Here is a 14,356-nt window from a genome sequence, read left to right as displayed (position 1 = left end):
TGAGGTGATGGCACCTACTTCACTAATGACAATGCAGTAGCTATTCAAAAAGTCAGAGAAAATCAGAGAAAGGCCCTCAGCATCTTCCCCCCCACTATTTATCTCCCAGGTTATTGATTAACCTTGAGTCAGGCACCTTCCACTTTTCTGTTCAATTCCTTGACAAACAGGAATGCAATTCACAAGGCCAGGAGGAGAGGTAGCACTGCAGGGAATTGCCTCTGCAGCCCAGCGCTAACAACAATCCTTTAATGACACTCTGAAAATATTTCCTAATACTATTAACGTTTAAAGTAAAAAATGGATTCGAGAATCACAGCAGGAAAAGATAAAGACTTGGATTATTTTGTTTCAAGTACACGAAGTAATCTTCTTTTCCATCTAGAAAATCAAATTAATTCTCAGGAGATTTTCCATCAATGAAGATGGCAATACTTCTGCCTGTCTGACCAGGTTGCTGAAGTACACTCAGGAATTTTTCCATGACACATCATCCATAGTTTCTATTTTCTGACGGAAAGGCTCCAGCTATGTTTATGTGCAGAAGCTGTTCCATTACAGAATATACATTCACCTCTTCACATGGTTTCAAAACTGTTTTCAAACTGTAACAAATCCCACTCCCACATGCTTTAGGAACAGTGATCTATTTCACCTTCTAGCATTTATAACCCCTTGAAAATAATATGAACAGAAGGAACGCAAAAGATTTTACAAGTATTGGGAACTCTGTGATTAATGTGCATAGCTGTGCACAGGTCTTTTTGTGTTTGCAAACTCATTTTTTGCAGGTACAAATGAACACTTGTATGTTAAAATCAGGCACATTCACTAGCTGCTACTTTTGTAGATGTGTAGTTGTCACATTTAAGGCAGTAACCATAATTACCACTCTTCATAGAAAGTACAGAGTTTCACCAACAATCTCAGAATGATTCCAAACACCACACATATCTTAAGGGAGATAGCTTTCAAGGTTAAAACTATTCTGTTCAATCTAATCTAAACCAATCCATACTGACCTCCACAGTTTAGCACCACGGGTAGGCTCACGCCTTTTAGCAAAGCTTGACTAAACGCTCCAATCTGAGAACCTTCTCACCCTGAGGTTTCCCAAGACTCTCATCCAGCAGGTACCTGACTGCATAATTCACTGGTGTTCTTACCTGCCGGCTGTAACGATCAACTTGTGACTGCGCAGCAGGAGACAACTCTATATCCTGAGCTCCATACACCTTCTGAGCAATGATCCTTATTTTTTCAACAATAGGAAGCTGCAGAGACAATGAAACGATACAACAATGAACACGAGCCAAGAGAAAATAGGATCTTGTTTGCTGAGTGAGAAATCTGAATATCTAATTTAGTTTCATCTTTGTTAAACAGGTTTGCTAAAGCATGAAACAAAGTAAAGGGCATTGGTGATGGATATGATATTCAGCTACAGGTACATAAATTACAACCGTGGTTTCAGCTACTTCATCATTTAGGAGCTGTACCATTTCTGCATTACAAAGTTGGCAACGTGAATTTACACTCTTGCCTAAAGTGAAGGAGGAAAATTACTGCCATGTTGTTTCAAGAATGAAGAGCTAACACACACTGCAGATACAAGGAAGCAAGCTCCACTGGGTTAACAGGGATCACTAGAGAAATAAATTTAATTTCACAATAAATATAACCTATACAACGAGTGCACAAGGCAAGGTAGCAAGCAGCCAGGGAAGGTTTCTCCAAAAAGCAAGGAACTGTAGCAGAAAATTCCTAACCCATCACTGCTCCTTTGATTGATCATTTTTTTTTTTTTTTTATTCTTACATCCTATCCTTCCTAACATATGTATTTTGAATTGTAGCATTGATACTGTAAAGCACTTTGGACACTTTAAAAAAAACAACAATATGAGAGCATTCTAGGATATACTTTGGAATCATGAGTCACTAAGTTAAACCCCAGTCTCCATGAGTATCCTCATCATGTTCTTCAGCTCAAACTAAACGTGTTCTGCCTTTATGACTTCTGTTTGAAGGCAAATGCAGACTGTCATATTTAGGCTGTGAGAAATCCTTTCACAGATTTTCAGCAGACAGTTTTTTTGTGGTCAGATGAGGCACTTACTTTTTGTGCCATCATTTCTGTTTATTTGGAGTAAACAGCTCTTTCCTCTTTCTCTCTTCTTTTCTTTTGAATGACCTTGGAGACAGCAATTGTGACCCCAACATTTTAAACAGGCCAACCTCTTCAACTTCTTTCAATATGAACGGGAGGAACGATGATACCACCAGTTCAGCTACTTCAGTGCTGATCACAGACGTGTGCAATACTTCAGGGAACATCCCATAAGTAATTTGTACTCTAGCATATTTGATTAACAATACATGTGGAAGAAGCACTGAAAAAATCTAAAGAGATGCCACTTGGGAAGAACACCTGGTAATCTCAAGCAACACAAAAAGCACCAGAACACAAAATAGAAGTATTTAATTTTATTCCAACAAAGGCAAGAAATTGATTTGTGAGTAACAAACTCTATCTGGTGCATTTATAGGAAGTTCCACAATTAATCACATTTTTGCAGTGCCTGTCTAGAAGTAATGGGTTTTCTGCAAAGATATAACAGTCGAATGGTTTATGTCAGACTGACCTTTTTTATATTTATGATTGAATTTTAGAAAAATTAAAGTTTAAAGTAGTCTGCCTTTACATTAATAAAGAACTCCAGTAACAGAGACATCACAAGAAAAGCTTGCCAGACTTTCAAGTAGCTTAAATGTAAGGCAGTTAAAAGCTACTGAGGCTCAAATAAAATCCACCCCCCAGATATGATATTTCAAAGTGAGGTTTAAAGATATTCCACAAGACACTTTATGAACATGCTGATTATATGATTATTGCACCTTAATTGAGTGGAATGATCTCATGTTCCTGACTTCACGTTTTTTACAGGAATCCAAGAAGTGCCAAAAAGTCTAATGAGGATTGGAGATAACACATTGAAAATATCCTGCATATAATTCCTGGCAGCATTAAACTGAATGGAATACTTAGTGACATGGCTAGCTATCACAAGATGAAACTTCTCTCAGGTTGATTATTAAATATGTTCATACCCATGGCAGTTTTGAACACAGTGGAAGAAATGCAAAACATGTCTGTTAACCTGCCTTTTGGGTGCTATTTGCTTGCAGTCAAGGACTAACAGCAAAAGCAAAAGCAAAGGCAAAAGGAATTCCACTTCCCGTTGTCAGCAGGCCAACATCAAAACTAACAGCTTTCTGCTTAAATCTCAGTCAATTCATTGAAACGAAGATGTTAATTTAGATTCAGCTTGCATTTGTGTCAAAATATGTCAAACTAATTTGACAGCAGCATAATTACTACGTCCTCAGTTCCCTTCCAGCAACCATAGCTGTAGTTCCCAAACAAAACCCAGCAGGGCTCTGGCTAACATCAGAGGAGACTGCTTTAATGACAGTGGTGGCATTCTGCTCCTCCTGGGACGTACACAATATCTTGCATGATTGAGTCCGAGCTGGACAGTCAAACTGTATCCCTACGGACTTATGCGCTTTTTTTTTTTTTTTTTGTTGGTTGTTTTTTTGTTGTTGTTGTTGTTTGTTTGCTTGTTTGTTTGTGTTTTGTTTTGTTTTGGTTTTTTTTAACCAGAATTTCAGATATTTTTCAGGCCAGTACCTACATCTCAAATTTTGCAAATGTAACCTCAGAAGGATCACCATTGGGGAAGTAATTGCGGGAGTGCAAATGGCAAACAAAAGTGGTTTTCTGATACCATCACATGTTTTTGCAAGGCATGCGCATACAAATGGTGGGGCAATGTGCATGGTGGGTTTGAGGAGGGTTTGAGCCTATTTAATCTCACAACACAGGTAGATGAGTCCTGGCTGAGCCCAATTCAGACAGCAGCCACCAGGAAGGCATGGACACCCTGTACACATTAACACAGCCCATGCACGTGCACACCCTCAGACATCCTTCCTTCCTGAAATCTCAGAAGTAGGGAAAGGAGTACACTACACTATTCTAAGGATCCACCTGTTTCCTAGCACTTAGTGGGATTTTTAAGGAATTATCTATTTAGAATCACAGCATAACAGCTTTTCAAGCTAAAAAGCTTCTAATGTTTCAGTTATTAATTATTACTGCTGTGAAACTTCATTTAAATCTAACTTAAAGAAGTGTCCCCCAAAGAAAAGTTACCTAGTACTTTACGTAAGAAATAAAAATCAATTTTACTTGAAAATAGCATAGTGGTATTTATCAGAAAAGAAGCTCTAGTAATTCAAGAGACTTTTTACATATATGTCTGGTTGTTTACAAGACACTTGTAAGAACAATTCTTACTTTTTTCTTATTTGGTCTTTGACGGCAAGTTTAGCTTTAGGTTTTCAACAAAACTATTGATTATTCAGCACTTCACTATGGAAATATTCTCACTGATGGGCACAGGCATTCACCATATGTAGTAAAGCTTCACAGTACTGATTCATATGGAAAAGTGCTTAGCTGAATTCAAAAGAGCTGTAAAATAGAAGCATATTGCGCAAGAAACTAAATCATCAAGGGATTTTAAGATGTATTTTTGCTCCAGCTGATGCCACACTCTTCAAAAATAATCATGTGAGCTACCTATTTGTGCTTTAAACACCTTGGTCAAATAGCTGCCAGCAGAAACCACGCATCTCAGACACTTATAAAATGTGCAGAGCATCAAAAGCATTAAAGTTTTAGGATCAGCAATAAAAGCTGTTCCTCTTCTCGTTTCCCTTATGTAAGATTGTGAATGTTGCACAACAAAGTATGTTTAGGGGGAGAACAGGTGACAGATACACAACAGGCAGTATGGATTTAGAAAAAACCTGACTTTTATAGATATGCAACTATGTATTAGTAGTAATGATGAAGGAATTACAGCAGTTTTGGAGAATTCATTCCAAATTCAGTTTTAGCTTCTTGAGAAAATAATAGTATGAAATAATCAATACAAATTTATACTGAACATAAGAAAGTGTTACAGGGCCACCCAGTATAAATACTTACTGGCAGTTAAGTAGCTTTGATGTTTCTTTCAAACAACAAATCTTCCTAGCCCTGACAGAGACTATATGCATCCCTGAAATCTCACACATTCAGAGCTATCAAAGCCATATGCTTCTTCTGAGGCAAGCGCAAACACACGTGCTTGTTGAGGCTGCCAAGCACCCACACCATAAACAGGATTATCTCCTTGGCTAAAACATAACAAGTGCTACAGCAAAAGTGCACAAACTGCTTTCACAAAACCACTATCTGTGCAGCTGTATATTTCATTACTTGATAGAGAATGATTAAACCAAGAAATCAGCACTGATAAAGAGGAGAGCCTGTCATTCCCAAGACTGAATTGATTATCCAAGATTAAATCACACCAGTGTTAACACCCAGCCACACTGCTACTTCCAAGGCCATCCCCGCTGCAAGACCTGATATTAGTGCAAATTTGTGCTGTTTATGACAAACCTTCTTTCTTCCAATAGTATCAACAGCAAGGTTTTTACCAAAAGGTAATTTAATGGTGTTTAATTTCTGCTACCCTTTCCTCACGTTTTCTTCACTCTTCATCTCTTCCTTCAGACTGTGGATTATCATTTTGCCACATGGGATTTGATTAGGATTTCCATGGACAGCAGATCAGGTTCAAACAGACCCTCTTTTTTCCTCTCTTCCTCTGCTGCTCATACTCACCCATGTGCCAATGCAACTGAGAGGGCAGCACTGCTGTTTGTGCAGCTGCACATACCAGTGAAAGTGATCCAGGGGAAAAAAAAAGATATTGTAATCCAGATCAGTTAATGCATCCAGTTTACCATAAAGGCAAAGCCAGTATAAAGCAGAGAGGCAGAGATGGCTAAATGCTAGCTCTACAGAAAGAATTGCTCAAATAGTTCAAATCTGATCACTGATGTGTATACCAGGAGAAACAGCAAGTTGGGACAGAAACATGTGGCTTGGGCTGGGATTCCTGAAATCAGTCTTGTTGCCAAAAGTCTGTATCACATGAAATGAAACATGCAGATTACCAGGGACCTTGCTTGGGACTGTGCTCAGGATTTCCCATCTTTTGTATCCTAATCTGGACACCTGACTTTAAGGTCTTTGGTTTACCGGAGAAAGGAGTTAATCTTTTTAACTCCCCATAGCCAATCCCTGAGACTGCTGAAAACAACCCCTGTGTTCCATTCCTCCTTCCTTTCTTCTGCTTTTAAACATTTCCCCTGACTTCTTCAACAAAAGAGTCCAACAGAAAACGTCTCCAAAAAGCCAGAGTCAACAGCAGTAAATCCATGGTCATACCTCATTCCAGTAGGTTGCAGCTAAGCAACAGTACTACGAGAAGCAGTGGTGTTACCTAGCTTAAATTGAATACCTAAAGTGAATGCCTGTCAGTGCAGCACTGTTTGAAAGGACACGGTAATACAACATAAATATTTAAAACTACCTTATTATCTGAGAAAACTTAAGATTCTGCTGAAAACCATGCATTTAACTGGAGAATATACAAAAGCACTATTCACTTGTAACTTACACATTTAATACTTCAAGTTCTTTAAACATTCACGTTAGTCTTACTGCTTATTTTTAATTATGAGATCACCAGTTTAATTATGAGGGAACAACCTCTGGGTTTATTGTTGCTAAGATGCTTGTATTTTAACAGAAATTCTTAAAATAGTTTAAAATTCAAGGCAGTGGCACTTTTTTTTTTTTTTTTTTTTAATTTTAACTTATGTATTCACTGAAAGCAATAATAAAGAATCGCTAGTCGGCTAAGTGAAACAGTATGCAGACATCACTCATTCCTCTTCTTGGGAAGGTTGCCAAATGAAAACATGTGATGGGAGTATGTCTGAAGGTGCTGTGTGGGGTGACAGAGTGCAGTGCTAAAACAATAGCTGACTCTGCACATTGGAACTCCTACTTCTAGCTTTTCCCCTGGATAAAATAAAAACACATTTATTAAAGTATCTTTATATTCTGGTTCCAGAAGATCCAGGGCTGACAAAAGGATTCCCAAGTCTTTAGCACTCCTCTTCCTTTGTTGGCACAGGACAAGAGTTTGTTTTTTAATTTGCGGAAAAGCATATTCAGTCAAGTTAAACAGTTCATGAATCAACACCTAAGCCTGTGGCCTTAGAGATTTATTTTCCATTTCCCCAACTTTGAAACCCCAGCTGTGCCTAAGAAAATGGCTCCATGCAAAGAAGAGGAAAATAATGAAAACAAACATAAAAGCACAGTGCCGTCAAGAGCCTACATCCACAAAACGAGACGGAGTGGAAAAAAGATAGCTTCCAACCCTAGAACACCCAGTTCAGTGAAAGAAGTGTCCAGACTCCACTGAAATGTCTTTGATGGGAGTGGGAGGAGAGGCTGGTACAGCCCTGTGGAATTCCTCTTTAATGTGGCTTCACTTGTGGCTAGATGGCTTACTAGCAGTAGTGGGGGAAATAGTTTAAAATCTAGCATACCCTGGAGGGCAGCATAGCCTGCATTTCATGATGAGAAATGTCTCCGTTGTTTATTAGGAAAAGTTTCAGTAAGGAACACATATAATTTAATTTATTCCTACTCCAGTAGTGCCTAAGGACCTTCCATTGGGTCCATACATGACTTAACTCTATGCTGTATAAAGAACAACACAGAAGTTATTTGCCTTGTAGGCAAAAGAACAGAGGTATGTTAGGCTGATGTGACAGCAGACAAATAATGGATGGCTTTCATGGCTTAGTGGCTTCATGGTATTAGTGGAGGAAACAGAAAATACCCCTGACATCAGCCCCACCCCACTTCCCATCACAGTGGGATTCAAGATTACCAGTTTACAAATTAGGAGAAACACTGCCTTAGGTCATTCCCCTGGAAGTCAGTGTCCTCAAACCCAGGCCCTGTGAGCCCTTCTTGACCCTGCCTTCCTTTTCGAGCCACTCCCCTTCTACGAGTACATGCACAAAGGAGCCTTCTCCACTGACAGGTCTCTTCCCTACTTCCATTACTCACAGCTCACTGTTGTTATCGGAGACCATAGTCAGCAGATGGAAGAGAAGATAGCACACAGAGAACTACTGCCAGCAGTTTTTCCTGTTTTGATGCTACCCTTAGACCGCTCTGAGCGACCCATTGTCGTTGACAGCTGAAGCTAAGACTGGAAGAAATGATCCAACTGGCAGCCCACACTGTACTGCCATAGCACAACAGAGGCAGGGGTAACCAAAACTGTGGGGTCAGATGGTCCAGATATGCCCAAGTTATTATTATGTTCACAGCAGGAGAAGAAAAATACCAGTGCTGAGGCTGCTAACTGCTTGAATGCCTCCCTGAGAAGTGCTGCTACTCAACCTTCTTCCCAGTGGATGACCCCAAGCTGAGAAAGCTCTCCTTTGTTCTGCAAGCTGCCCAGTCAATTCACTGCACTCAGCCAAAATATTTGTGCAATCAACTTCCTCAGTACAACCTATAAATATTTTAACTTGCCATGATATTACCTAAAGGCAGAGCACTGGCAAAGACAGGTGTCATCTGACAAACTTGGAAGACTGGAACAACCCCTTCTCCTCCTTTCATTTTCTGACCTTTACACTCTTCAATTTAGGTTTCCAATCAGATGATTTGAGGCTCTTCAATCATATATGTCATGTTACCATCTCAGTCTTTTAAGGGGACACTGCAAACTTGCTGACTGGCCAGATATGCCGTTCCTGCCTCATGCCATATGCCTGACCTCCTCTCTTCTATCTCCTGCAGTGTTAGCCCACTGCGCTCCAGCTGCCTTGCAGGAAGGGTCAATGCACCTCTTAAAAACCTAATGCCTGCCTTCATTCAGACTTATGTTTCCTCTCCCTGTTGAGGAGGGCTGCTGTAAGTCAGGGGAGAGTTCACCACAGAAGAAGAGGAGACCAGGATAGTGAAAGAAGGCAGGTTACTCAACAGGCGTGCATTAGTGGGGAATATAGCTTCCCCCCGACATCAAGAACAGGCACTGAAGCCAAAGAAATTTGGGAATGGGATGCGTATCTTTCCATCCTCCCCTTAGTTATCTAAACTTGCTTTTAATGGGTCAGTCAACTTTATTTTGAGTAATAGCTTTCTGCTGCAACTTAAAGACCCATACTTCAAGAAAAGTGAACCCAGAAGGGAAGTGAACAGTGATAAGAGAGTTGATATTTTGATATTTTCCACATGTAGCAAGAGTATATATTAAAAAAAAAACCCCACAGATTATTTCATAGAGAGTTCAGGAGGCCTTTAAAAGAAACCCATCCTCCAAACACTGAAGAGAAATTCTCGGCAAGAAACCAATTCAACAATGAAATAAGAGGGTTAGTGTGAGTGGGGGCAAAAATCCATATTAAAACCACACACTACTATAGTATTTATTACAACTACTGCCAATAATTTTTTAAACTATGTTATAAACTCTGGAGCCTACCATATGAAAACTCATCCTTATTTCTGAATCCCCCCATCCTGTGCAATTCTTAATATTGTAAGCATTTCATGATATACTGTATCTGCTTATGTCCTTTTCTTACACTTTTAAAGTGACAACAGTGCTGGCATTACTTGTAAGAGGTCACTAGTACTTGATCCACAAAATGACACTGGCACACATATGTACTCCCAAAATGCAGTTATTCTTTGTAATGCCCTCAAAATATGCTCGAATTATTCTGTTCTCATTTAAATTTCTGAAAAGTATACTTGTTCATCTAATACCAAATGTCAAACAGAGCCTTGCTAGAATCAAGAAGTATTAACAAAAAAAAAAAAAAAAAAAAAAGTACAAGCATCAGCTACTAGTATAAAAACAAATGCTTGCCTGCTTAGAGAAATAGAGAACTTGAAAAGGAGTTTAAAAGTGGGACTACAGAGCACTGTGTCATATAGACACACCTGAGGAAGTTTAAACAGACCAAATGAGATGCTTCAAGGAATAACACCATATTAGCACAGTCTTCTAATTAGACTAGCTTGCTATTAGACTGCTTAGCTGAGCCTGAGTCCTGAACTGGCACACCTGTGTTGTGTTCATGGTCTAAAATTGCTCATTCGGCACATGCTTGGGTATCACTGGACAAGATGGTATAAATGTGTAAACATACCTCAGGATTCAGAAAAAAAAATAGCAGATCCTCAACTTTTTACCAGTATTGGACAGATCTAGAAAAGACTTTCTTTTTCATCCCACATTATTCACATTTGTAAACACCTTCCAATGAAGTCTTTGTTTTCAGATACACATTTAGAAATTACATAAAGCACTGCAGAGATGCATGCCACTTGGAAAAAAGCCAAAGAGCCCACTTGACCTAGACTATTTTCTAATTAGATGTCTGACTGTATACTAACAATATAGTTTGCTGCAAACTTCGGTCTAACTAGTAAGAAAGGATCTAGACGAGTTTTACATATAGGGGTTTGGGGTTTTGTTTTTAAAACCCCAGGGTAATTCTTTCTAACAAAATATCAAAATGTTGAATAAACCTATTATGGCTACAGTGGTCTGTGCTGTTAGAAGTTGTTCTAATTATAGCCAGTTTTGGAAGCAAATTCTGATGAAGTTTTCCAGACTGAGAAAAATAAGATGCATAGACATCAGAGGACTAAATGGAGACGTTGAGTAAAGGGAAGAGTAATCTCATAAAGACAGAGATATGAATGAAGTGGTAGTGGTTGTATGTTTATGAAGAGTATTTCCCCCTTTGATATTCCAAAGGGGAAAGAAAATAAAGAAACAAAACACCACAGCAAACCCTGTCAAACTTGAGGCAACCAGAACTTAATAGTATTCAAGTAAATGGATGAATCTGGCAGTCACTGAAAAGACGAAGGATGGAACTATGTCCTTTCACTTACATCCCCTTTAGGCACAATGACAAGGGGAAATCACCTGTCTGAATCCCATTTTACTACCTCTTTTCTCTCTTAATTTTCTGTCATAGTTACCTCTTTGAACAGTAGAAATCAGTCCTCAAAACTGCTACATAAAAAAATCCTATTACAACCTTAATTAATATCTGGGTAGGCTCATTTGGAAGAGGTGGCTTTCCTTCACGTCTTTATAAGGCCAGTGACCAAATGACCTACCATACCGTACAAGTGACAGCACTGCTGTTTCACTCTCCTACTTCCAGCTGCTTCAGTCCTCATCCTTTGCACTGTAAGAATGAAACAGAAGCCTGAACTTTACACTTTACTGTTTTTGTTGGCCTGAATTTACTTTTTTACGGTATTTCAAAATCTTTATATGTTTTTATAAAATCCCTTCAACATATTTTTGAGGCTTATAATACTTGTGTTAAGTTACAGGATATTAAGTTGATGTAAAGATGTGATTCATTCTCTTTGTGCTTAAGATCACACTGCTTATGCAACACAGCACAAAACGATGTGTCTGGGAAAGACATTAAAGTATAAATCAATCTCATTTTCTTCCTTCATAGAGACAGAGTCCACCCTTACCAATCCTTTCTACTCATTCATACCAGAAGACTGTAAGTTACATAGAATATTGTAACATCAGAACTTAAATATGGGACTTGTCAGATGCTAATGTGCTATCCTCTGTAACACGCGTCCTATAGGGAAAACTATTACACGTATTTCTGAGAGAATTTTTTTTCCATTTTATTATGCAAAACCCGTAAAATGATATCCTCAGTTTCCAGAGCATCTCATTAGAGACAAACTCAGAAAGGCAGATACATTGTCAATTTTTTGGCTATAAAAATGTTCTGTAGGCAAAACGCCTTGAATAGATGCCGCAGCACTTCTATTCCCAAGGTATTTCCATCTATTCTGTGAAGGCACTGGTTAATACTCATAGTAATTGGCTGGATTACTGACAATTGGGAAAACAGTGGGAGAGATGGAAAGAAGTAAAATGGGTGCAACAGATACTAGGTACATATCAGGGAGGAGAGAGAGTGAAAGACAACAGTAGGGGATATCTACCTCAGGCTGAACTTTTTTCTGGAGAGAAGAATCAAAACAGGAGCTTTCAGCCATTTAAAACAACAAAGCTGAGGTTCTGCTGCTAAAAAATAGCATTCAGACATTTTCTAAAGAAACTTAAATAGCACTGTCAACTGGGGCACAGGATCTGAAATTTGACAAGGGCTTCCTTGGTGCCAGGGAAGTCTCTTTTGCTGCCCAAATTTGAACCTGCCCACATTCGGATAGTCAGGAAGGTCGTGAGAAACCATTTGTATAACCTTCTCAGTAATATGTCACTCCAAATGTTCTGCCTGTACCATTGTACTCCAGCATTGTGCTTTCAGGGGTCTAAGCGGTCCTTCCTTGAAAGCTCCTCCTCTTGACAGCTCATGATGCATCTTGCAGATGACAGCACTAACAAAGTCTCCAAGACATGGAAAAAGAGTCACCGTCTCTGGCAGACATAGGGTTGAAACTTGTACCACACTATCCCCTTTGTTAGGTTATCTGACTAACAGTTATGTAAATTAAACACAAAGCTCAAGCAAGGATCAGAGGAACAATGATAGGTGAAGGAACCCTAGTAAGTGTAAAAACTTAATCAGTGAAAATTAGGGCACGCCAAATTGCCCGTTTCCTAAGACCATGCAAGGGGAAGGATGAGACCATTGTCCTTGGTGTGAAATGCAGCAAGGTGAGTCAATTGGGAAACTCCCTCATCAGAAAATTTTGCAAGCGAAAGGGCGTGATTGCCTACAGCAGCACAGACTCATTATGGGATGCAGGAAGAAGAGCATTCTGGGACTGTGTTAGGCTTATGATGGGATTTTTGAAGAGGATTGTGGGAATGTGTAAAGATTGTTAGGGCATGTTTTGCGGAAGGACCAAAGATGAGGAAAGGGAGTAAACAAGGTGGATAGAAGAGGAACAAGTGTGGGGAAAAAATAGAGGCAAAAGGGGAGGAAGGGGCTGGTTGAGTGTAAAGGTGTCTGGTCAGTAGCTTGTCTGACTGAGATCTGTGCTTGAGGACCACAGTCTGTCCTCTATTTTCATTAAATCTGATTTCTGACTACCTTCTCTGTGGGTGTGCTCTCTGCTCTAGATGCATATGTATGAACATGAGAGAGCTGGAGGAGAGGTCTGTGCACCAGCAGCCGGAGTGAGCCACGAACGTCACTCAGGGGCTCGTGGGGGCAGGTGCCAGCAACTGGAGCAGGGCAGGGGACTGGGGGTTCTCCCGGAGAGACTGAGAAGGCCAACAGCAGCAGTGACCCATATATCGTGTGTGCCGTATTGCACTAGCAGACTCCAACCCTGATCGGCAGGAGAGGAGGAGCAGGACTGGGCCACCTGTGCTGTTCGTGTCCGTCCGAGGGCTGTGGGTGCGCTGGTGGGTGCAAGGAAAGGCAGCGCTTTCTCTCAGCATCGACCTGGCAGGCTGGGCAGACGTGTAGCCCGAGCGTGTACATGCTACCTCCTAACGTCCTTCCCATATAGAGTAGATGCTTCCAGGAGCCACAACTTGCTGCAATACCCACGGCTGTGAGGCAGTAACTGTATTTCATTTTAGCTGATTGTCAGGACAAACATTATGACAGTGAGATCTTTGTGGAGAAGTTCCACCTAGAGGCATACTTTTATGTTAAACAAGAAAGTATCAGAAACATCATTCAATGCACTAAATAATAAGCATTACCAGCAAGTAACCTGCTCCTCTGATTAGACAAGCCACAGATTGTTCTCTCCAGCTTTTGTGATCTTAAGCCAAGTCAAGCCCCTTTCCAAATATGTTAGATAGCTTTGTTACAGTGCTTTTCTTGTTTTAAATCCAACACTGATACAGCATGCATTCACTAAAAAAAAAAAAAACCCACAACCCAAACAAAAAAACCACACCTTACCTCCAAGCTGTAGAGATATTTGAAACTGTTTTTCTGATTGGCTGCCTTTTCCACAGCTTGAGCTAATTTTACTGCACCTCTACCACCAGCCGACCAGTGATTGCAGGGTACAGCATCAAATGCTCCAGACTGCTTTGCAATCTTACACACTAGATCAACCTCAGCAGGAGAGTCAGTTCTGCCAATGAAATAGTTCCATCTCATTATTTTGTTTAATTAGTTCTTTATTATAACCTTATATACTTAGCCTTATTCTACCATTAGCAGTCGTAAAGCAAGTCTATATAGAAATTGTGCCATAGATGTAATGCATTTATATACAGCATATGCACTTACATGTTTCAAGAATACTTTTTGTGATTCTTATAGCTAATTAACATGGAAGATTAATGGTTCCATAACAGTATATACTTTTTTTTGGTGGTTTTAAAACCTTAAGAACAAGGATTTAAAGGTCTTTATAT

General features: G+C 39.7%; 1 protein-coding gene across 1 annotated transcript in view; it reads right to left on the bottom strand.

Annotated features, from left to right (window-relative positions):
- MTHFD1L (methylenetetrahydrofolate dehydrogenase (NADP+ dependent) 1 like) overlaps positions 1–14,356 on the bottom strand; it is a 155,985-nt gene that overhangs the window by 49,232 nt on the left and 92,397 nt on the right. The window contains exons 24-25 of the mRNA XM_042795947.1: positions 13,893–14,070; positions 1,167–1,274 (exon numbers count right to left, since the gene is read on the bottom strand). Coding sequence (XP_042651881.1) covers positions 1,167–1,274; positions 13,893–14,070 — 286 coding nt within the window. The remainder of the gene's footprint in view (positions 1–1,166; positions 1,275–13,892; positions 14,071–14,356) is intronic.

The sequence above is a fragment of the Tyto alba genome, unplaced genomic scaffold (genome assembly GCF_018691265.1).
Source record: "Tyto alba isolate M040663 unplaced genomic scaffold, T.alba_DEE_v4.0 Super-Scaffold_22, whole genome shotgun sequence".
Taxonomy (NCBI): Eukaryota; Metazoa; Chordata; class Aves; order Strigiformes; family Tytonidae; genus Tyto; species Tyto alba.
The sequence above is the reverse complement of the archived record's forward strand: the minus strand, read 5'-3'. Positions and strand labels throughout refer to the sequence as shown.